Source organism: Metarhizium album (assembly GCF_000804445.1).
Source record: "Metarhizium album ARSEF 1941 chromosome Unknown scaffold_8, whole genome shotgun sequence".
Taxonomy (NCBI): domain Eukaryota; kingdom Fungi; phylum Ascomycota; class Sordariomycetes; order Hypocreales; family Clavicipitaceae; genus Metarhizium; species Metarhizium album.
Genome location: NW_024467582.1, coordinates 6,103 through 29,399, shown reverse-complemented (window position 1 = coordinate 29,399; position 23,297 = coordinate 6,103). Strand labels below are relative to the sequence as shown.

Below are 23,297 nucleotides of genomic sequence, written 5' to 3'. Positions count from 1 at the left end.
CCCGGGTGCCTCGAGAGACGCACGACGCACCACTTACCACCACTACTACGCCGTACCACTCCGTAGATGTGCAGAGGGGGGAACGGGATGCGGATGGGCACCCACACGAGAGCCCAACGGAATCCTGCCCAATAGTCAAAAAGCGTCGTCACTGGTGGCGCCCTCCAAGCAAGCCCGTCATGTCATGGACCATGGACCGTTGTCGGGATCCAAATGTCGGTCCCGGTATAAGTTCACGCAAGGCCCGCGGCGTCGGGAACCAGGCCCAGGACGGCGAGGGATGGCTTCTTTTACACTCTAGTCTCTGCGTCGTCGTCATCATCACTTCCTCTGTAGCTGCCACTGCGTACTCGATTCCGCGATGAAGGTCACGGCGGTACGTGCCGTCATCCATCAGATGCAGCCTGCGGCCCTGCATCTCGCTCGCCCGGCCGCGCGCTGACCATTGCCCCAGATCTACGTCTATCCCATCAAGGCACTCCGTCCAATTCGCCTCGACCGTGCCCGCCTCACCCCCCAAGGCGTCCAACACGACCGACGTTTCATGCTCTGTCGCGTCGACGACACGGATCCGCGCAAGCTCACCAAGGTGCAGATCGACAAGGTCCACCAGTGCGGCCTGTTCAGGCAGGAAATCGTGGGCGACAGCATCCACGTCTCGTACCTGACGCCCCGGGATGCCGTCGCCCCGGCGCATCCCGTGCAGAACGAGGTCCTCGAGGTGCCGCTCAGCCCGGACACGTCGGCCCTGGACACGGTAGACATCGATCTGCACCTGAGCATGGTCACGGCGTACCGCATGGGCGCCCGCTACGACGACTGGTTCTCAGCCTGCTTCGGATTCAAGGCCGCACTGGCCTACATCGGGGACGGTCGGCGCCCGGTGCTCGGGAGCTACGCGCCCCAGACGCAGACGACGCAGACGACACAGACAGATGGCTCGGCCCAGCGACCCGGAGGCTGGCTGCTGTCCACCATGTCCGCGACGGTGTCCCGCGGCGGCGCGGCAGAGACCCAGCCCCGGCTCGGCAGCGAGGGCGAGGACAAGCCGTGGCTTGCCTTCTCAGACCTGGCCCCCTTCCTCGTCGCCTCGGACGCCTCCCTCGCCAACGTCAGGGCCAGAGTGCCCTCGGGCGACGTCGCAATCACAGCCTTCCGGCCCAACATTGTGGTGGACGGGCACGGCGGGCCAGCCTTTGACGAGGACTTCTGGGCCGAGCTCTCGGCCAACGGGGAGCCGTTCCTCGTCCTGACCAAGATGTGTAACCGCTGCTCGTCCCTCAACGTCGACTACGACACGGGCAAAATAGCCGAGGGCGAGAGAGGCACGGTCCTCAAGAAGCTCATGTCCGACCGACGGGTAGACGCAGGTGCCAGATACAGCCCCGTCTTTGGGAAGTACGGCTTCCTCAGCCCAGCACGAGACGGCATGTTCCTCTCGGTAGGCGACCAAATCACCGTCACGGAACGCGTCGACCAAAGACCCGTCTTTGACTGGCCGCTGCGGGCGCGGGGGGCGCAGCCGCAGTTCTACCAAGCAGCCTGAAAAGAAGGGAAGGGAAAGGAAGGGGCGGGGAAGGAAGGGAAGGGGAAGGAAAGGAAAGGGGGAAAAAAAGCTAGACTTGTCGCGACTGGTGGAGTATAAGAGAAGCACAGATTGTCAGGACTCAGCATGGAGGAATGCTCGTCTGCGAGCCTCCACTCGTGAGGGTAAAAAAGAAGGCCCAACTGGCTAGTTGATTCTCCAATTCCCGACTTGTCTCACGCAAGCAGAAACAGTTGGTACTGCTGCTGCTGGTGGCGGTGGTGGTACGTCGTAGCAGTGGTGGTTGTTGTAGTTGTAGATGCAGATGTAGAAGTGGTGGTGGTAGCAGTGGTCGTGGCAGCAGTAGCATCCCTTGCCCCTGTTGCGCTGCCATTACGCCCACGCCTCTCTGCTGATCGTTGTTTCAAGTTTCAACATGATGAATTCCACCCGGGGCCACTGGGGGACAGTGGGAAGAAAAGAGACAATGTATCATTCGCTTCCAACGTGTGACGCCGGGGGGCCCGCTTCTGGTCGATGAGGCAGCCGGCATCGGTGGTTTTATATTATTGTTATTATTATTATTATCGTAATTGTTGTATTATTGTTATTAGTATTGTCCTCTTTTTTTTTAAAAAAAAAATCATTCCTGCTCCAGACATAAAGATGCACGAAAAGTAACGTTAACTTGAACCATCAAAGACCACAACGCGTTTGATCTGGAAGCTGCCTGGTTCTGGTTGCTGTTGCATCATGATTCATCATGTACATGGTACGGCTCGGCTCGTGTCGCGACTCACGCGTGGCCTTTGCAGGCCGATCGAGGCAGAGGCCAAAAAGGCCAGGACTGCCATCTTGCCCTGATTCCCGAGTGTCGAGCCCGCAAGGCGTTCCCTTCAAGCGGCGGCCATCAACGGCCCCCAGCGTCACGCATTGTGCTACCCAGCCGTTGGGATTTCTGCATGCTCCGGGCCTGGCGTTGGTTGCACAACGCCCTTCGTTTGGACACTTCTGCGGTGGAATGATGAAGCCTGTGTTGCCCCTCGAACGGTGTGTGTGTGCGTGTGTGTGTGCGCAAGTAAGGATGGGAAAACCCAGGGCTCGTGTTACTCCAATGTTTCTAGAACCCATTTGACACTTCCATCAAGCATCAAGCCAAGGTGGCACGGCTCAGTTGCACAAGTAGAGACGCGTTATGCCTCCATCGTCAAGTCCGTGTACTCAACAACAAACGGAAAGGTTATCAAAGTCCGTCGTCGTGCCGTCCACCCTAGACAACTGTTTCAACATCCATATTGCACGCAGTCGTTGCCACACGTGCACCTTTGTAGTCTGAGAAGCCACCAACCATTCACAAAAATACCCATGTGTATTTGCCCTGCGTGTAATGTCCTGGCCTGGGCCGTAAATGCTATTCTTACTCCCAAACACCGAGCCAATCCAATCATCGGCAGCAAGTTTTCTAGTATTCCTTTGCCCCATGTGATGTCGCATCTCATCGTGTCCGACTGAGCTACCAGTGCATCAAATGATGCAAAACGAACAATGCTTATTCGACAAGATCAAAGTCAAAAGATGGATGCCCCTACTTGCCCAGCATCGTCGAAAAGTGCTTCGGATGCGGACAAAGTGATGACTCGGCTGAAATCGAACAATAGCCTGGCGAATTTGCACAAAGAGTACACTGTTCATCGTGCTTCCTGTGCGTCATGTTTGGCGTCCAAGCTTTGCCTATTGGTGTCTATGCTGCTTGTGTGCATGCTCTGCAAACATGGAGCTTGCAGTAAACGCACTCAAAGATCATCCAATGTGGCCCTGAGCAACAGTATTTGCAAACCCACTGCACCAGGGTTGAGTCACACTTGATAAGGCTGAACGAGTGAGAACACGAATTTGCCATCGTGTCTGTCTTGCTTGGCCGAGCGTTTCCCTGCCGTGGAAAGTATCGAGCTTGACAACCGGCAAGCCAAGCGCGTGATTGATTTCTTATTGCTTTGGATCAGCGTGACCAATGACAATGCCAAGTGTCGAGACACTTCACGCTTCTAATTTGCAGTCGGGGACTCTGCAACACAGCCGTATTGCAGGTTTGCAGGTTTGCCGAGCGGAGGCGAGACGACAGACAGGCCAGATATCGTTCGCGTTGAATGTAAACAGGCCGCGCAAGGAAAGATTGCAACAGGAAGAATGAGAGAACGAGGGCCAAGGCTTCTGAGAATTGATCGTACTCGAGTTGGAGGAATCAAGGCCAACAAAAGATGACGGGAGAGCACCTTAAGTATTGCCCTCTGGTATGCCAAAACGGTATCATAGACGGCTGTGGAGGTCTCTCATAAGCGAAGGGCACTTGAACAAAACCCCCGTCTAAGCCCAGTCCCGAAGCACACGTCTACGTCGTGACGCCGTGGCCCTGCTTGAGTCTCAAACGAGAAGCCTCGGGGACTCCTGTAAAGGCCCGAATTTCAAACTACGAGGACAAGCTCCCGGAGAACGGATGGCAAGACAAGGCCCCGATGACAACGACCACACAAGGAGCAAACGGAGCGGATACAGATGGATGGCGCTTCTCAATGGGAGAGGATTCGCTCCGAGCCTCTGGAAGCGCGAACCGGGGATGTCTGTAGGACGTAGCACGTACGACGAGGTGATGGCGATGGCGATGGCGGCGGCGATGGCGACGGCGATGGCGATGGCGATGGCGATAGGAGCCAGGTCGAAAGAAAGAGGGCGACTTTTGTACCCAGCCGGCAGCTTTGGACAAAGCAGACAGACACTCCTGATGGCCCGATCGAGCTGGCCAAGCTCCTGCCAGTTTGTATTGACGAGAACAGGGCAGCGCATGCGAAGCAAGGCAGGTGCGAGTCGCTCCAGGAACTCTCCGAGAAGGAGGCAGCAAAACTGCTGGGCAGCAGCCCGTAGTTGGTCCTGCTCAGTGCTCACCTTGTCACTCCTCGAGTCAACCTTCGCTCCTCCATCCCATCATCCGAGCCTCGACGACTCTGGCCCATCCACCCTTTCCACGCTCGAGCCGGATTAAACACTAAAACAAATTATCCAGCAGCACATGGTAGGCCAGCCTGCCCCGTGGTGGTTGCCCACTCAATGGTACTAGTATCAACCTTGCCCCCTGGAGCCCAAGACACCTGGAAGACAAGACAAGCGAGCCACAAACCCTGCTGCCTTGGGCTAGTCCGGTGGGAAGCCTGGTCTGGTCGGTGCCGTCGATGAAACGGGACTGGGTGTGCTTCCAGAGACATGGTAGCGGGACTCCGTTGGTGCGTTCAGTGCTCGAAGCGCGTGCAAGCCCAACAACTGTCCCAAGTACGGGTCGACGTGGTGGAGTGGCAGACCAGAGCCACGGCGTTGGAACCAAGGTGCAGCTGGGCAATGGTGGCGGCATGTGCCATCAAATGATTCGTTTGGCCGTTTCCCATTTGACAGCAAGAGGCTCGCCGCAGCGGGCAGCATGGACAGTGCGTGCGCCGCCTGTCTCTTCTCAAACTACGGCGAACAAACCACTTGGGGAGACTCACTCTGGGCATGTAGAGCTGAAAAGAGCGGGTCAACATTCAACATGTCGTCGCGCTGTCGGACAGAGGAAACTGCGAAGAACTGGACCGGCGCCGAGTCGTTTGCAGATGGCATCTCCGTCAGCAGGAAGCCGTCGCGGTGATGTTGATGCCAAAAGCTTGTTCAAGATCGCCTCACCGAGTCTTCTACATGACTGACGCCTTTAGCGGCGGTTCTTGGCCACCGCACTGCGCCAGGGCTGACCACCGCGAAAAGTGGCAAACTAGGCTGCAACATTGCTGGCACCGCCACGGGAAGAGTCAGTCAATGTCACAAGCACCATCACAGTTACTCCGGGGGGCGAAGCATGGCCGGAGCCCTGATTTTGCATCATTCCGCATGAAGAGGCTGGGTGCTTTCGTGCTCTCTTGTCGGCAATCCGCTGCCGTTGCCTCCCCCTCCCTCCCTACTCAGCATCGTTACATTTCTGCCTGTTGCTTTGGGCCTCTGGTTTCATTTCTCTCTCTCTTTCTCTCAGTTTCTTCGGACATCCGCCGCCAAGCCATGCTTTTTCTGCTAGCACTGGCAAGACCCTGGTCCCAACCGTCGCCCAACTCGTTTGCAACTTGAAATGCTTAGTATTAAAGGTTTGCCTATGCAATGTGCATGGCCAGTGTACGATGGAGCGGGAAACGGGACAAATGGTAAGTGGAACCCCGTCAAATCCCAGCCTCTCCCTTTAATAGTACTCGGCATCATGACCCCCCGCTCTCGCCGGCTGTACTCCGTACCTGCGTGACAATCCCGGTTAAGGTCATACATGTCCTCTCTGAAAGTTCGTGAGACTTACCGGGGGGTCCGTCCAAACGGACCCGTTGTGTTTTCTATAGAACTTCTTTTGCCCTTCTACCCCATTGCACCAAGACTTGGACCAGTCAGTGTTGACAAAACCGCCCACCCGGCAAGGATCGGACCTAATTACACTGGGCCAGTGAGCATGAAACGACACCCAAAGTTCTGAGACGTCTAAAAGCATGGCATGGCATACTATACGCATGCCTATGTTGATGTTGACTCATAACAACGGGGGCGTGTCTGTCTGATTCTCTTGGTCGACCGACCTGTGGACGCAGTATGCAGTCAAGGCGAAGCACGACGACAACCACCGGGCCAAGTATGTCGATGTCCATTCCTCGTCCAACTTTTTGATTCTAGTAAAGACAGAAGTGACCCGATCTGTTGCCGATCACAAACCACAGGTTGCCCCAAAGGCCGACGGCTTTGCTTGCCATGTTTCTACAGGGACGGGCTAGGTTTGCTTTTTGCCTCCATTCCTGCCCAGCTCGGCGCTACTTGGCGATACATCCTTCACAAAAGAATCCGTGGCGCAGAGACAATATGACGTTCGGCAGCCTTGTGCATTCAAGCTGACTGGTATTATTACAAGATGCACATCGGAATCCAGCTTCTCCCAGGGATGACATTCCAAGCTGTGCCTGTGGGCTAAAACCAAGGGTTGTCGTATTGGTGCCGCCGAGGTGGTGTCCCCGTTTTGAGACGTCGAGACGGGACGGATCCACCACTCCTCAGGTTAGAGTAGTGCTCTTAACTCTGAACCTGTGATGAAGCTGCGACTGGCTTCTGCAACTTCGCTGTTCAACAAGTTGGCGCGGCTCTGCAGCATGTCTACAAAGAGGCTCTTCCCGCACATCCAACCAAGTGTCCGTATTAGTTGACAAGCTATTCCTTCTGCGGATGGCGCCACTGCCGAGGAACTCGCTCGAAATGTCCGATTATCTCTTCTTGGACGAGGAGTACTCTGCCACTTTGCGATGAAATGTAGAAAAGACGACCGCCGGACATCAAAGTGAGGTTTGGTAACGACGACATGGACTAGCAGTCTGTTCTTAGTCCTGCGCATCCCTGCGTGGGCATGTTCATCCTCGCTACTGCATACATACATGCGAGCCCGTCGGGTTTGGTAGCGACGCAGCCGAGCGAATCTGAAGCGTGTAAGTGACAGGAATGATGCGATTCCAGTCCCTGGTGTCGCCCCCGGGCCACCAGTCTGCATGCAGCTCAAGTCAGGGAGCATGTATCAATGACACACTCACACGGATTATGCCGTGTAGTCAGATGCATCCCACCTCTTTTATCTGATGCAAGCGGAAGACGTCCAACGGCATAGCCAGGCAAGGCAAGGGTTGCCTTTTCTTCACATCCCGGAAAGAGGCCTTCTCTTTCGCGCGAGAGTTTTCGGGACTGCTGCCAGGATTTCCGTCCATACTGGACAGGGACGAAAAGGCTGTTTTCTGCTTTCTGCCCCATGGGCCTCTTTGCTGCCAAGGGATGTCCGACCTGGTATCCCCACGACCGGCGCGGCTCCTCTGGCTGCAGGATTCTCGCGGCCGTGATGATGCGCCCTTGCATCGGAGTAGACGCTACGACGAAGCCGAACCCGAAACCGAAACCGAAAGCCCGGGCGATACAGTAAAGCACATGTGTTTCTTGCAGTGACAATGACAGCCCACCTAAATCAATGCAGAAATTCCAGGCGACAACCAAACAGTTTGGTGAACCAGAGCCTTGGCATACCGCGTCCTCTCGGCCACGGATTTGGACTTGGTAGGCGTTTTTTTCGACGACTAGAACCCCCCCCCTTTTTCTTTGTCCCACCAAGCTCTTCACAAGACACCTGACGCTGCGCCATTTGCCGTAAAAAGGGACCGTGCCTTGGACTGTGTGTTTGTTGTTGCCAGGGCAATCCCCGGCCAAATTTTCGAGTTGGATGAAGTATTACTATTTCAATGCAGCAGGCCGGTAATCCAGGCATTCAGATGACACATTCCATGATTTGCCATGGACCTCAATCCATACGTAATGCACAAGGGCATCATGAGCGTTGAGCACCCTCAACACTCCTTAATATATGTATGATGCGATGTGGGTGGACTCTGCCCGTCAATATTTCTCTGCGCATTACCATGCCCGGTTTCTGTGATGCTCGACTGGGCCAATGGAAATGTCCCATGGCCGTGCGTGTTGTGGATTGTGGGCGAGCATGGGTTGGGATTACGTACCAGCATCCCAAACCGGTTTGACAGGAGGAAAGAGAAGAAAGAAGGAAAGGCGCAAAGAAAGGAAGAAAGAAAGAAGGAAAGACGGCACCGTCGAGTCGTGCAGTCCAAGTCCAAGTCACCGGGCGTGGAGCTGCAGGGCATTTTGGCAAAGTACTTCGTATACGCCATGAAAAAGTCTACCTCTGTATGCTGTGCCGTCCTGTAGAATTGTGTTTGCACACTGGCGTGTCCTATTCTATCATGCCCTTTTCGTCATGCACTCCGCACGCTGCGCCGCGTCTACACATTCATCGGACATGCCGATGGTGTACGCCCCACCGCTGCATCCCTTCAAATGTGCTCCGTTGCGTATATCCCGACGACTATGACCTGCACTGCACAGCGCCCATGACAATACAGGTTCATGACGCATGGGTTTGTCAAGGAAACACTCTCACTCAACGACCCTCTCGGTTTTCGCGGTTGCCACGGGCGTACGGTGCGACCATTGGCCTGCCATCTCATCGCGAAGGGGTCGTCGCGCCGCTGGGCTCCTCCGTTTCCATTTCGCTTTCATTGACTGGCGTCGTGTCACTTGTTTCCAACTCAGCAGCGCCAGAGAGCCAATCCTCTGGTGGCAGAGTTTTCATCTGTAATAGTTCAGCATCGCCGGCGAGCCGTTCTTGCTCCTCAAAGGTGAAGGCGTCCGAGAGATTCACCGCCAGGAATGTTTTGGGAAGCTTGACCCTGGGAGAAGAGAAAGGCAGTCAGCAACCAAGCGAACAGACAAACGGCCCATCGTCCGGAGTCGGTACACAGTCATGACACCTACTGGTTGAACTTGGCGCGAAGCGTCTTGATGACTTGCAGCCAGTCTATGTGTGGAGTCAAGCTGCGTCTTGGGGCGCAGCCAATGCAGTGTCGACTGTCGAGCTGCACGTGCAGGGGATCAAAAACGTGGCAACCAGGACTGATGGTGATGCGGATGCTGTACGTAAACGTCGATTCGTCACCAGATGCGCTCTCGGCTGCTGTCTTGCTCTCGGATTCGTAAAGCTCAAAACATATTTGAGACAGATAATCTAGCTCGGGAATTGTGCTGCGTTTGATCTTGGTCTCGACACCTCCCTCGATGATGGAGTTGAGGAGGGTGTATATGTGGGATTCTTTGGTGAAGTAGAAGAAAGCCTTGGCATCGGTAGAAGCTTGCATCTCTTCCAGGTCCTGGACAATCTCCTTGAGGAGCGGAAGAGACGTCAACAATCCAATTTCGAGCTTCTCGCTGTCGGAAATGCCGTATTCCTGAGGACAAATAAAGTCAAACAACACCTTTGCTAGTCTGTACAATTCTTGCAGAGGCTCGGTCCGTGGATCCGATTTCGTCACTGTCTGGTTGGTCCCTTTGTACAATCGAAAGTACTGCTCGGGAAGGGCTTCATCATCCATGTGTCTGACGTTGCTGAGGAATGATCGCCGGCGGAAGAGCTTCTTGACAGATCGATTTGAAGCATCGGCCTTGTCGGAACCGTCAGAGCTGCCGTTTTGGCCCTTTGCATCTTCGCATGTTTTGCCCGCGTCAGTGTCTTTCCGTTTTCTCTCCACCTGGGAGTACTCGTCCTCCAGCATGCTTTTTGGTGGCGTAAAGACCCATTCCAGGAATTGTCGATTATGAAGTGCGTCGAATTTCATTGTATCGTAGAGCTCTGAAATTTTGCTCGGGTCTACCTTATCGCCATCGCAGAATTCAGAGAACAACTTGTCCCAACGTTCACGGAACAGCTCGGCATCCTCGCTGCTGCACCAGCGGGATTGGATACTGCTGACCGCATTCGCGTGTGAAAGAGACGAAATCGATGCGGAAGAACCTTCCATACTCAGTCTCTCTGAGCTGGGGTTGGAAATAGCGCCGAGAGACGAGGCTGGGCCATTGTACAGTTTGCCGTAGTTGTGTTGCATGACACGTCTGTGGAAATTCATGAGTTGGACTACCCGGGTTTGGACCTCGGAAGGTTCAGGCATGTTCTCAGGCCAGGCAAACTGGGCTGGACGCTCATTGCCCTTTCGGAGCAGGCCCTTCAACTTCTTCTTCACCTTGTCCATTTCGTCTTTGGCAGCATTTGAATCGTCGAGTAAATCTTTCCGCGTGGTGATGAAATCTTCAGGCAAGTCGTTTCGGTCCAGGAACGAGCACGCCCAGATTTGAGCGCTTGCGCTCACTCTTCGTTCCGAGCTGCTAAAAACATGAACCTCATCAAAGATATCCCTGTTTAGGAGCATAAAGTCATTGCGCATGTTTTCTCCCAGTTCTTGTGCTTGGTATCGTGCTGAGTGTGTTGGCTCCCCGCCCCATTTGACAATAAGCTGCAGCTTGTCAAGGACCAAGCTTTCCTCCGCGGCTGTGAACTTGGACATGGTGACGCCAGAAAGGGAATCGTGTCGTCTCGAGCCGGATCGTGGTGTGCAGTCACTGCCATCACATTCCCCATTCCTACTATTTCCTTCTGAAGGGGATTCAACCACGTCCAGTGCCGCTGGCGCCTCGACGGTTGCTGGAGCGCCGTCCAGTATCTTTTGCCTAAACATTGGTTTGATTTGCACCTTTGTGCCTGCCCAGCTACCCTTTTTGACTAGTGCATTGCGGAGGGCCCTGAGTTTTCCTCGATCCTCTATGCCGGCCTCATATGCTACGTCGACAGCCTGGATGACGCTTGCCAACGCAGCTTCCCCTATGAGGAGGACTTCCTCCTGGTGACCTTTAAGGAGGGCAATGAACGGATCAGTGTGAAACGTGAATTTATATTTTTGCTTTGGCGTGCGGTCAGCATGTCGGATGACAGAGACCATTCCCTTCAATTTCCAAGAATGTTTGGGAGGGGGTGGTGGTTGAGCTGGCGCCTCTTCGTTGGGTGCCTGCGTAGGTTGAGCAGATATAGATCCAGATTGAACAGAGGAGGCAGTTGTGGAGCTGCTGGGCAGAGCAAGCTCTGCAGGCGGTGGTAGGTGAGGGCTCGCAGAGTTGCTTGGAACAGTCGAATTGAAGGTGCTCTCGGGACGAGGGGATGTCGCTTCGACCGGTACCTTCTGGCCGGAATCTCCATTTTGAGACTCCGTCGCCGCTGCTTGTCCCCTTGTAGACCTCGACGTGGACGTGGACGCAGGCCCTGATTGTTGTTGTTCGCGCTCCTTATTCTGCTGTACGCTTTTAGTCATCGGGTCGAAGTCTGTTGTTTCTGGCGAAGGTAAAGGTGGTGTCCCCCCTCCCCGACAAAGCTTTTCCCTGACAAAGAGATCTCGAAGAATGTTGGAACAATGCTCGTAGTAATCATCGTTATCCTTGACAAAACTCCAACCATTGACATCGATTACGTAACTCTTTCCTGCTGCCCTGAGAAGATCGAATCCACAGACACGCTGTCCGAATGTCGTCGAGATCCGGCTTGCCGTTTCTCTCTCCTCGGCACTGAGACTAGTGACGTAGCGCAACTCCTTGCCATGTGTGTTTCGCCTCACGATGCCATCTACTACAGGGGACTTGCGAGTTTCTGCATGGCAATAGTTGGGTCCAACAGTGTATGCCTTCACATCCTCGGCATTGTCCACTTGCATGAAGCTCTCGTATACGTAGCTTCCTTCGGGCTCAGTAATAGCTCGGGGTACCGAGAGATCCGCGACGTAGTCGGAACTCTTGTTGCCAATCTTTCGAAACAATTTTCTGGCGCCACCCCCTGAGCTTTTGGCAAAGTAGATGATAATGTTGTGGTCCTCACCACTGGTCGGCTTTTCGACAAAAGGCTTTTTTAAGACACGGCCGTCAACACTCAACGTATCGCCATCGTCAAGTAGCTCAACTTTTGTCGGCCGGGTCGCCGTCGTCGCGTCCAGGGGCTCTATGGTTATGCCAGAAATGTCTTTGATGTGTTTCACCATTTCTGATGTCAAGACTTGTGGACCACCATCACGATTCACTTCCAAGCGCTTCGGCGTGCGAACTTGGATTTTGTCGAGAAGGCGGAGGCAGACACGTCGGTCCCATAAAACCTTTTGCATAGGCACATCGTTGACGCAAAATGGTTTTCGCGCCTTTACATATGCGATGGCCTTTTCCAGTGGAAAGCCGTCAGAGTAGAAGGATATCAAATAATCACTGGCGGCACGTTAGCAAAGTGTGTCACTTCTGAATCCTTGCATAAGTGGGCATTTAGGCCGCTATGCCTTTTGTGATGATCGACGAAAGCCAAGGGGCAGCATACCACACGGGCCAGTTTTCAACCTCTGGAACAAAACAAAGTCAGCGCCTGTTTCCTTTGTACATGCTAAGAATTAGGGGGCAGAATGCCTGCTTTTTCTTTCTTCTTTTCCCTCTTCGGCACGGGGTGGAAAGCCCCAGACAAAGTTCAACTGGACAGAACGGGAGGGGCTCATATACCTTCATCGAGAATGACCTTGTCACCAAACACCACTACATCGAAATCCCGATTCGCAATGAGACGGTTAAGGATGTTTCGGCTGGGCTTGCTTCTTGCCTTGATGTCCAATGCACAAATACCGATTGTACCCCAGGGGGCGGGTTTCGCTGATACTCTGTCAGCATGCAGGTGAAGGTGAATAGTTGAGCGACTGTTACAGTCTTGCATACCCTCTTCTTTTTCACGGTGGGCACCACGGTCGCTTCCTTGGCTATGGGTGCTAGTTGCGGTGCTTCCACTAAAGCGTCTTTTGGCTCTACTACGAGACCTATCGGGTTGGGCACGCATATTGGTGTCGGTTGGCTGATTTCTTCTCATCAGATCAAGGGGCTGCGATGTGGGATCCCTTGCGGTAACATTATGCTGGCTTGGGTTTGACCCATTGGAAGGCGACGTTGCAGCGGCGGCAGTGCACACATCAGGCTCTGGCGGTGTGCCGGCCCCTTTGCTTTGCGACATGATGCCAGAAACAAAACGAGACTGCAGTCCGGAATCAGAACCGTGGGCTGAGGAAGAGTGTTTGACGATGCCCCTCGCGGAAGCAAGAGAATATATTGGGGAGCCGGACAGGCGCCTGGACTGCAGATCCGACAAAGAAGACGGTGCGGTCAAGGCGGGTTCTGGCAACCACGCGTAAGCAGCGTTCTCTGCGTTGAGCCCAGCGCGAAATCGCGAGATTTCAGAATGGGTTGGCGAGGCTTGAGGCTCCCCAAAGACGGGCACGTCGCTGCCAGCGTCTGATATACCGGATTGAGATCGAGAATGCCAGGAAGGAGAATGATGACCCTTTACCGAAGCCGGGGATTGCAGAGAGGCAACGGGAAGGGAAGATTGCGCAGAATAGGACTCGGAGGTAACAGAGTCAACATCACGGCTGTTGTTGCCGGTGATAGAGGCTGCAATGGAGGAGGCCGAAATTTTGCGAGAGCGTGATCGGGCTGGCGATGAAGGTGAAGGGGAGGCTGCGGGTCGGCGATGTCGGTGTTAATGCTGGCGCTGGTCGTGGCCGGGGCCTCGTAGCAATCGGCAAGGTCCAAAGCTGGCTGTGGCAATAATAGATGATAGAGGGGGGGCTGGTCAGGAAATGGAGCATCTGGATGAAGAAGACGTCGGTGGTTGCGGGAAGGAACTCCAACTGCGCTGGAGGCTCCATGGCGGGTCGAGTCAATCAATCGACAGTGGCGCTCCCCAGGGGCCCTGATTAACAACAGCGAAAGAAAATGGTGTCTGGCTCGTTGTCAGCCGCGAATCAGAAGCAGTAACGTAAGTACCTGAGCTCGCGGGCGAGTCAATAGCTTAAGTTAAGTACTCCGTACTCCGCAGGTACCCAGCAAACTGTGCCCGACAAGTGCCTATCTAGGTACCTGTCTACTTTCAGTTTTGCAGTCAAGAATAGGGCGAATGCGTACTCCGTAACGATGACCGGCTCGAGTTGGTAAGTTACTTACTTGACTTGAGCACAATGCCGCATGCGTCCATGTCTGAAACCCGTGCGAGTCTCGAATGGGCTTTGGCTCTAGACAACAACTGAAATAAGTTACTGCGCCATGTCACGAAACCGCCTTCGATGCAGGTTTCCAGAAAGCAGCATCAATACACAGCCTGCCGTCGAGCTGATTTATGCATTACCAAATATATCAGTTGGTCCCAGGGCGCTCAACAGACCCCAAGCTCGGCATCCAATCGTGGCCCAGCACTCGCTCTCCAAGGCTGGCCAGCCTCCATGCGGCAGTAACTTCGCAATCTGCAAACCAGGCCCAGGCGCCATCGCAACGGTACGTCGCCTGACCTGGCCTGGACCAGACGACTGAGAAATACATGCACAGGGGAAGGTGTGGGGCACGACAGCGCTAGAGCTGCACACCAAATACTGACCTAGGACCTAGCCTCTAGGACCTAGCTGCCTTAAGTACTTACTTGAGTACTTTAAGTACTTAGTACTCCGTACTACGTACCTCAAATGGCTGGTGCGACTCATCTCAGATCCCTGCCCGTTGCTCGCTTCGAGAGTGGGGCAGAATCGGCAGAAACCTCGCGGCTCTCGCTCACCGCCCAAATTTTTCAAGACGTCGTTGCGCGACGCAGATATTACCTACCCATGCTGTCGTCAACGGGCGCCTCACCTCTTCAATGTCCAAGATGCCACATGGGAATCCGGAGGGACCTCTGGCCAAGCGCCAGAAGGTCTCGGCTGTGGAATCTCCTGCCAAGGATGCGGTCAATTCGTCCCGTATTTTTGCGCCGTTCCGAGTACGTAGGACCTCTCACGCTTTGCCTTGAAGACTTTCGGATTGCTAATAGTCTACTCTTCCAGACGGTCGGTCTCGTCTCTCCCACAAGTGTTCCATTTACCTCCATACCACTAGGGAAAACCACCTTTCAAATTACGACGTCAGTGGCAACGGCATTACAGACGTACGACCTTCGTCGAGGCTTAAATCTCGTCTTCGTCACTCGCCCCCAAACCCCCGCCATTATCACCGCCAGTTTCGCGTGGAAAGAAAAAGTTTTTGCAGCCTGGGGAAACCGAAAGCAGGGAGAGTCGCAGGGCTTCTGGGTCTTTCAGCGGGGAAAGAAGGTAAACGAGTTGGAGTTGCCCTCTGACCTTGCCGAGCCCATCCAGCAAATCCTTGTCTTTGGTACTTGGGTCGTTGCGTGCGCTTCAACGAGAATTGAAATCTTCAAGAGCTCGACTCTGGAGCATTATACAACCATTAATACCATGACGGCTGACAAGGGAGGAAACGAAATCACGGGCGGCGTCACTAGCATGCCTACCTTCTTGAACAAGATCTTTGTTGGGCGCAAGGACGGATGGGTAGAGATATGGAATGTTAGCACAGGCAAGCTGATATACACCGTTCTACCTCCGCGCCGAGATTACGGCTCCGTGACTTGCTTGGAACCCAGTCCCGCTCTATCTCTTCTGGCCATCGCCTACTCGTCTGGGACATTGGTCATCGCCAATGTTCTGATGGACAGACCGGTGATTCAGATCGAAGCCGGGAGCTCCGAGGCTCTGGTGCACTCAATATCCTTCAGAACCGACGGAATGGGCGCCGGTCATGATGGCAGAAAGGATGGCGTCATGGCGACTGCCAGCAGAGTCACCGGCGATGTCACCTTCTGGGACTTGAATAAGGGTGGGCGAGTGATGGGTGTGCTCCGAAGTGCCCACAATCCCCCATTCCGAGATGCCAAAAATGTCAGAGGGGGCATCAGCAAAGTGGAGTTTTTGGCAGGCCAACCCGTTATTGTGACAAGTGGTCTCGATAACTCGCTGAAGACCTGGATATTCGACACGTCGCCGTTTTCGCCAGTACCGCGGATTCTCCACTCTCGGAGCGGCCACGCTGGGCCTGTCAACTGCCTGCACTTTCTACCCACCGACTTCGACGGTGCCGAGTCGGGAAACAAATGGCTTCTGAGCGGTGGTCGGGATAGAAGCCTTTGGGGATGGAGTTTACGGAGGGACGGCCAGAGCGCGGAACTGAGCCAGGGACATCTGCGTAAGAAGGCAAAGAAGATTGGTATTCTAGCTTCCAGCCCACTAGCTCATGGACCGACGACCTTACTGGAAGACCTGAAAGCGCCTGAGATTACGAGCATTGCCATGTCTCTGAACAGAGATGGTGGTATCGGCGCCATACCGGGCAAACAACCCATTTGGCGGAAACGTCACAATGACAGCAAGAAAAAGACCGACGCTGAGATTAGTGGCATGAATGGCTGGGAAAGTGTAGTCACTGCACACAAAGGGGATTCTCATGCCAGAACGTGGTTCTGGGGCCGGAGACGAGCAGGACGATGGGCTTTCCCCACTAGTGACAGTACGAATGTGTCGACCGTTGCCATTAGTCCTTGCGGAACGTTTGCCATCGTCGGGTCCGAAGGCGGCGGCATCGACATGTACAACTTGCAGTCGGGTATGCACCGACAAAGATTCCCGTCTCGCTTGGCACCTTCGCAAGCTCGTCAAGTCCGGCTTCAGCAGCTCAGGCAGGCAGATGACGTCGCTCAGCTACAGATCAGTGGTGGACACAAATTTCTCCCAGGTACTGGGAAACACACCAAAGCCATTACGGGGCTCGTGGTTGATAACATGAACAAGCGGGTCATATCATGCTCTTCAGATGGCAGGATCAAATTTTGGGACTTCCTCACCGGAACACTACTTGATCAGCTTGACTGGGCGCCAATGACTTACCCCGTGGCATGCAAGTACCACGCCGCCAATGGCCTGTTGGCATTTGCATGCGATGACATGGCGATCCGCATCGTAGACATGGAAACGAAGAGGACCATTCGCGAATTTTGGAGCCCTGGAGACTGTATCAATGATATTTGCTTTTCCAACGACGGTCGATGGGTCATTGCCGCATCAGACGACAAGACGATCCGAGTTTGGGACCTGCCCACTGGACATCTTATTGATGCCATTCGGCTAAACAAGCCCTGCGCGGCTTTAGATATGTCTGCTACCGGCGAATATCTCGCCGCCTGTCTAAAAGACGAGCCTGGTGTTGCAATCTGGACCAATAAATCGCTCTTCAAGCACGTCTCCACGAGACAAATAGCAGAGAAGGAAATCGGACAGGTCTCTGTCCCGACTGTGTCTGGAGAGGGAAATCAGGCCTTGTTGGAGGGTGCATTCGAGGAGCATGAGGATGATGTTGACGATGCCGTCATTGCTCCTACTGTTGACCAGCTGAGCTCTGAACTGACCACGTTGAGTTTGGTTCCAAAAAGTCGTTGGCAAACGCTGCTACATCTCGACCTGATCAAGGAGCGAAACAAGCCGATTGAAGCACCAAAGGCTCCTGAACAGGCGCCATTCTTCTTAGCCTCGACAAGCAACTCCAAGGCGCCAGGACAAGAGGTCACGGCAGAAGCCGCAAAGGATGGGACAACGTCCCGCATCACAAAACTGGACCAGGCTCGCTTCGAGGAGCTCTTCACAACGAGGCTACGGCAAGGAGCACAAACTGGCGACTGTAAGTATCAAGTTCCCGGCCTCGGGCGAGCAACAATGGCACTGGTTGCTGCTGCGATGCGATACTAACACGGTGAATGACAGACGGCGCATTTGTTGATCATCTCAAATCCTTGTCCCCATCGAGCGCTGATCTTGAGCTTCGATCGCTGTCAGTTGGCAATTTCGATGACGAATCGAACGAGCTTCTCCATTTCATCCGAGCACTTACTTCCCTTCTTGAGGCTCGACGGGACTACGAACTCACGCAGGCGTGGATGGCGGTTTTTCTTCGACTCCACTTCGACGTCGTCACGGAAAGTGAATCCCTCCTGAAGGCGTTGGGGCAGTGGAAGAGCTTCCAAGAGAGAGAGGGTAACCGGCTAGACCATCTGGCGGGATATTGCAGTGGCGTTGTCGGGTTCCTCAGGAGCCCTCGGACATAGCCGCAGACGTATATAGCTTAGTTTTTGCATGGCCAGTTTATGTCACACAAGTACGAATGAGATGGTCCATGTCGGTTGCGGCCTATGCTTGAATGTGCGCCGAGGTCCGCTCACACACACACACGTCTGCACCAGGAGTCCAGGACGAAGCCACGATGCCGGTCCATAGTCTCGCTTGGCATGTAAAGAAATGCACAACAGGGCAAGTGTATGCTCGCAAGGGCCAAGGCGAATGCCCCTGTGCGTCCCGCCGGTACGCAATGAGAATGCAGAAACCTGAGGTCAATCAATCAAGCCGACTTTGCGCGGTGCCACCGGCGGGGCATCTGCGCCGGTTTTGCTTTTTTTCTGGGCCGGCCGACGGAAAATTTCCCTCGACAGCCAGCTCAGCTACACCCATCCACACATCGCATCAATGGGCAAGAAAAGCTTCAGAGTAAGTCGCGCACTGACTCAATTCAACTGCCCTCTACCTCCACGTGCCGACCGCATCCTGACCTTTTGTCTTCTCTTCAGGGCAGAGGGCGACGCGGTGGCGCGCAAGCCAACGGCGGCTGGCGCGACTTTGCACCCTTCGACAAGAACAACGACAAGCTGGAGGAGTACTACGATGCTCTGCTCCAGCTGCCCGAGGAGGAGAGGCAGCGGTATTGGGAAGCCTTGAGGCGTGAGTTGCCCAGCAGCTTCCGTTTCACCGGCTCCAAAGGGTAAGCTGCTCCGTTGTCGCCTGCCTCGCGCTCGCGTGTTGACCGGGGATGCAGGCATGCCCTGGCCGTCAAGAGGCTCCTTCAGACGCGATACATTCCCGAGATTGTAAAAATCGAGCACCACGATGGTCGACCCGTTGAGCCCCCCAAGCCTGTGTCGTGGTACCCGGATGAGCTGGCCTGGTGGATGACCACTCCCAAGAACGTTGTGCGCAAGTTCCCACCCTTCTCTGCCTTTCAGAAATTCCTCGTCTCCGAGACCACGGTGGGCAACATCAGTAGACAGGAGGTTGTGAGCATGATACCTCCTTGCCTGATGGATCTGCGACCCGGCATGGCCGTCCTGGACATGTGCGCCGCCCCCGGAAGCAAGTCCGCCCAGCTCCTCGAGATGATTCACTGGGGCGAGGAGGCACGCGTGCGCAAGGTTCTGCGCAGGTTTGCCAAGGAAGACGGTCTGGACCTCGGGAACGAGACTCAGGATGAGATGGACGCCCATCTAGAAGCTGATCCTTCCGACAATGGCCGCGCCACGGGCCTCCTCATCGCCAACGATTCCGACTATAAGCGCGGGCACATGCTCGTTCACCAGCTTAAGCGACTGTCTTCCCCTAACCTCATCGTCACGAACCACGATGCCACCCAGTTTCCTTCCCTCAAACTGCCTTCAACGGACCCTACGGCCAAGCCGACCTACCTCAAGTTCGATCGTATTCTGGCCGACGTCCCTTGCTCCGGTGACGGCACCCTGCGAAAGAATGCGAACCTGTGGAAGGACTGGCAGCCGGGCAACGCTCTTGGCCTACATGCCACCCAGATCCGAATTCTCGTCCGAGCCTTGCAGCTTCTCAAGGTTGGCGGCAGGGTCGTCTACTCGACCTGCAGCATGAACCCTGTGGAGAACGAGTCCGTCATTGCGTCGGCCATTGAGCGATGTGGAGGTCCAGGTAATGTTGAGATTCTCGACTGCAGCGAACAACTCCCCTCACTCGTGAGAAGACCAGGTATGAGGAAATGGAAAATCATCGACAAGTCGTGCCGCATATGGGATACATGGGAGCAGGTTGAGACGTTCGCTCGGGAGGAGAACGGCGGCGTGGTGCCTGGTCGTGTCTCGCAGACCATGTTCCCCAAACTGAGAGGAAATGCGTGCCATGACCTGCCCTTGGAGCGTTGCATGAGAGTCTACCCTCACCTTCAAGACACTGGTGGTTTCTTCATCACGGTTTTGGAGAAGAAGGCTGACTTTAAGGCACGAAACGAGAACGAGCCCAAGGCTGCTGCCGCTGCCGCTGCCGCTACCGCCACCGACGGCAATGCGGATGCATCTAACGAAAGGAAGGAGGAAAAGCCAGCCGAGGCCGCTCCAGCTCGACATCAAGCGCCACTCGTCACCGAGACCACAGAATCCAAGCCAGGGCCCGACACGGCCTCGGACGAAGCCCGCACAAATGGCAGCAAGAGAGCACTCGAAGAAGACGACAGCGAGCAGACAGCCAAGAAGACAAAGACCAACGCCGACCCTTCTGCTACTGCACCCGCACCTCTGGTTCAACCTGCCGAAGCTGTCAGTAGGCCCAAGAAAGCCGGCCCTCCGGAAGAGCCATTCAAGTATCTCGACGCGTCTCACCCCGTCATCCAGAACATCAAACAATTCTACCATCTTTCCACTCGCTTTCCCGACAACCGCTACATGGTCCGCAATGAACTCGGCGAGCCCGCAAAGGCCATCTACTATACCACAGCCCTCATCCGCGACATCCTCACCGAGAACGAGGGCCGCGGCGTGCGCTTCGTCCACGGCGGTGTCCGCATGTTCATGAAGCAAGATGCCCCTTCAGCCGAAGTGTGCCGCTGGCGCATCCAGTCCGAAGGGATGCCAATCGTCCAGGGATACGTCGGCGAACCACGTGTCATTCGCCTACACAAGAAAGAGACCCTCCGCAAGCTCCTCATAGAAATGTTCCCCCGCATCGCGGACGGGCAGTGGAAGAATTTTGACGAGATAGGCGAGAGAGTCCGCGACGTCGGCATGGGATGCTGCGTGCTCCGCATCGAGCCCGAGGCAGGTGATGCGGAATTCACGGAGCGGATGGCCTTGCCGCTGTGGAAGAGTATTCACTCGTTGAATCTCATGCTTCCCAAGGAAGACAGAGCTGCTATGCTCCTGAGGATCTTTAACGACACCACGCCCCTGATTAACAATACCCTGAACAAACAAAAGCACCAACCGGACGGGGCCAAGCATCAGGAGAGTGAGGCCAAGGAAGAGCAGGTAGCGGACAATGTTGACGTGGAGGATTTGCCGTCCCCTGAGTAGTGCAAGGGAAAATTGTGGCCTGGAGGCTGTAGATGCCGGATGGGATACGCGTTTTCGCCCTGCGGAATGGGACATTAGGATGAGCAAGGGTTTTTGCACCCAATTTAAAAGACAGGAAATGTAGTATTTGACATTGAGCATTGAACAAGGTCCCGTTGCACACTGCTCTTTTGCAGCACCAGGCCTCCCCATCTCTTCTTCTCTCTACTCATCCAGCAACCCTACTGTCCAGTGAACTATCCTGTCCACCCCCTGCCCGTGGATGGCACTCACGGGAATGACGGCGCAGTTCTTCGTCCAGGCGCCCTTCGCACCACTTGGGTGCGCCACTTTCTCCTTCGTAATCTTGTCCAGGTGCGCTTTCAGTTCCATAAAGTTGTCCCGCGTGTCGGGTAGATCCGCTTTCGTAGCGACTACGAACCACGGCTTCTCAGCGATGCGAGGCCCTGACTGACTTGGGCCTTGTCCAAGTGCCGGGGGACCGGCGTACTCTGCGTCCATAAGATTGATCGGCGCCCGGGGAGAGTCGGATGAAAAGTGCCAGTCCACGCGCGACTGGGCCTCGCGATCGCGGTCTTCCTCGTCTCGCATCTGAGCATAGAGGCCGACCTCGCGCCACAGCGCGTTGAGTGCCGTGACGGCATTCCCCGCAGCCAGGTCGACCACGAAGGCGAGCACGCCTGCTCGTTCGACGTGCCGCAGAAAGGCTATTCCCAGTCCGCGATCAAGGTGGGCGCCTTCGATGAGGCCAGGGATATCCGCGACGGTAAATCTCGTCCTGGGCTCGAGGGCCGCGCCCGAGCACCCGTCTGTCCCAGGGCTTGCTTTCCGACGACTCCGTGCGGTAGGCTGTCCTGAATACCTGTCCAGTACCACCGTCCCTATGTTGGGCTGCAGCGTGGTGAATGCCCAGCTGCCCACTCTCGTGCGGCTGTTTGTCAAGGCGCGCAGCAACGTGCTCTTGCCGGCGTTCGGAAGACCGACGAGACCCACGTCGGCGAGCAGCTTCAGCTCCAGTGCGAGTTTCATGGAAGCAGCCGCTTCGCCTTTGGTAGCAAAGATTGGCTTGGGGTGCTCTCGCGAGGTGAAATGCGGGTTTCCCAGGCCACCGATTCCACCTGCGGCGAGGAGGATAGGCCGAGGCGTGGGACGGGACAGGTCGAGACAGACGGGGGCGGGCGGCTGCTGGAGGAGAGGGAGGCGATGGGGAAGCCGCGGGAACGAGGTGCTCTTCATTTCGGACTTGGACATGCCGGGATACAAGAGCCATTTATGGCGGGTCGGGTCGTCGAGATTGACGTCTTCGTCCTCTACGTCTCTTGGTGCGGGTGCTGGCTTGAGACGACCTTTTCTGTCGAGAACTTGGTCCTCCTGTGGCCCCTCGGCGCGCTCGCACCTCTGTTTTTCGTCTTGGAGGAGCAGCGCCTCCTTTGTCCGCTGCTTCACCAACTTCCTGTACGCCTTGATGTTCATGGCCTCCTCGCCGGCGGGATCCTCCCTTTCCAGCTCCCGCACTATGGTTCCGACCGGTACAATGATGATGACGTCTTCCCCGCGGGATCCGCCCCTTGCACTCCCCTGGCCATGCTGGCCGCGCCCTGCACGGATGAAGCGTCTTCTGGCTAGCTTGTGCAGTGATGTTTCGCCATGGGCCGCCTGGATGTATATGTTGCCCCCGGCTCCGCCGTCGCCGCCGTTGGGAGGGCCGTCGGGTAAGAAGGCTTCGCGGAGGAAGGAGACGCAGCCGTTGCCGCCTCTTCCCGCGGAGATTGTCAGTTCGGCTTTGTCTGCAAAGTTGGGCGAGGCGTAGTCGTCGGGGCTTGGGTTCAATCGCGACTCGGGGAGATGGTGAAGCGTCGGCTGCGACGGAGAGCTAGTAGATGAGCGTCGTGTTTGCCAGCCCAGACAGCCGGTAAGCACTGCTCGAGTGCCTGCGGGGGTGCACTGGCATATGGCCGCCGACCGCAAGAACGGCATGAGGCCTGTCGCTACCGAGGGCAGGCCGCGACGGACGGACGTGATGAGAGCTTGCTTTATGGTTCAACCACATGGAGACGGTTGTGGGCTAAATTCAGACTACAGCAGGACGTGGGTATAGTCGCACACTAGCTTGCATCTGCAAATGCTGCTACTATAATTATTACAATTTATATTTTGCTAATATACTATAACGCTATATATATATTTATTATTATTATAGACTATAATATTATATTAAATACTTAAATAAACTTATATATTTACTTATACTTTCTATAGTTATATAGCTAGCTTAGAAAGTGTTAAGAACTA

The 23,297-nt window shown here is 55.1% G+C and overlaps 5 protein-coding genes across 5 annotated transcripts; 3 read left to right on the top strand and 2 right to left on the bottom strand.

Annotated features, from left to right (window-relative positions):
- Positions 1 to 361: 361 nt before the first annotated feature.
- On the top strand, positions 362 to 1,546 carry MAM_03799 (MOSC domain containing protein; the record flags this gene model as incomplete). The annotated part of the gene is made up of 2 exons (XM_040822598.1): positions 362 to 376; positions 455 to 1,546. The coding sequence occupies 2 exons, from the start codon at positions 362 to 364 to the stop codon at positions 1,544 to 1,546; spliced, it is 1,107 nt and encodes a 368-aa protein (XP_040679104.1).
- Positions 1,547 to 8,615: 7,069 nt separating this feature from the next.
- Positions 8,616 to 13,019, bottom strand: MAM_03798 (inositol pyrophosphate synthase; the record flags this gene model as incomplete). Its single annotated transcript, XM_040822597.1, has 5 exons — positions 8,616 to 8,841; positions 8,927 to 12,238; positions 12,345 to 12,366; positions 12,521 to 12,667; positions 12,731 to 13,019. 5 exons carry the CDS (start codon positions 13,017 to 13,019, stop codon positions 8,616 to 8,618), a joined length of 3,996 nt encoding a protein of 1,331 aa, XP_040679103.1.
- Positions 13,020 to 14,699: 1,680 nt separating this feature from the next.
- MAM_03797 (WD repeat containing protein 36) lies at positions 14,700 to 17,978 on the top strand (the record flags this gene model as incomplete). The annotated part of the gene is made up of 3 exons (XM_040822596.1): positions 14,700 to 14,810; positions 14,974 to 17,554; positions 17,638 to 17,978. The coding sequence occupies 3 exons, from the start codon at positions 14,700 to 14,702 to the stop codon at positions 17,976 to 17,978; spliced, it is 3,033 nt and encodes a 1,010-aa protein (XP_040679102.1).
- Positions 17,979 to 18,393: 415 nt separating this feature from the next.
- Positions 18,394 to 21,005, top strand: MAM_03796 (RNA (C5-cytosine) methyltransferase; the record flags this gene model as incomplete). Its single annotated transcript, XM_040822595.1, has 3 exons — positions 18,394 to 18,414; positions 18,495 to 18,685; positions 18,740 to 21,005. The coding sequence occupies 3 exons, from the start codon at positions 18,394 to 18,396 to the stop codon at positions 21,003 to 21,005; spliced, it is 2,478 nt and encodes an 825-aa protein (XP_040679101.1).
- A 204-nt stretch (positions 21,006 to 21,209) lies between these two features.
- MAM_03795 (GTP-binding protein Obg) lies at positions 21,210 to 22,982 on the bottom strand (the record flags this gene model as incomplete). Its single annotated transcript, XM_040822594.1, has 1 exon — positions 21,210 to 22,982. The coding sequence occupies one exon, from the start codon at positions 22,980 to 22,982 to the stop codon at positions 21,210 to 21,212; it is 1,773 nt and encodes a 590-aa protein (XP_040679100.1).
- Between the last annotated feature and the right edge of the window lie 315 nt (positions 22,983 to 23,297).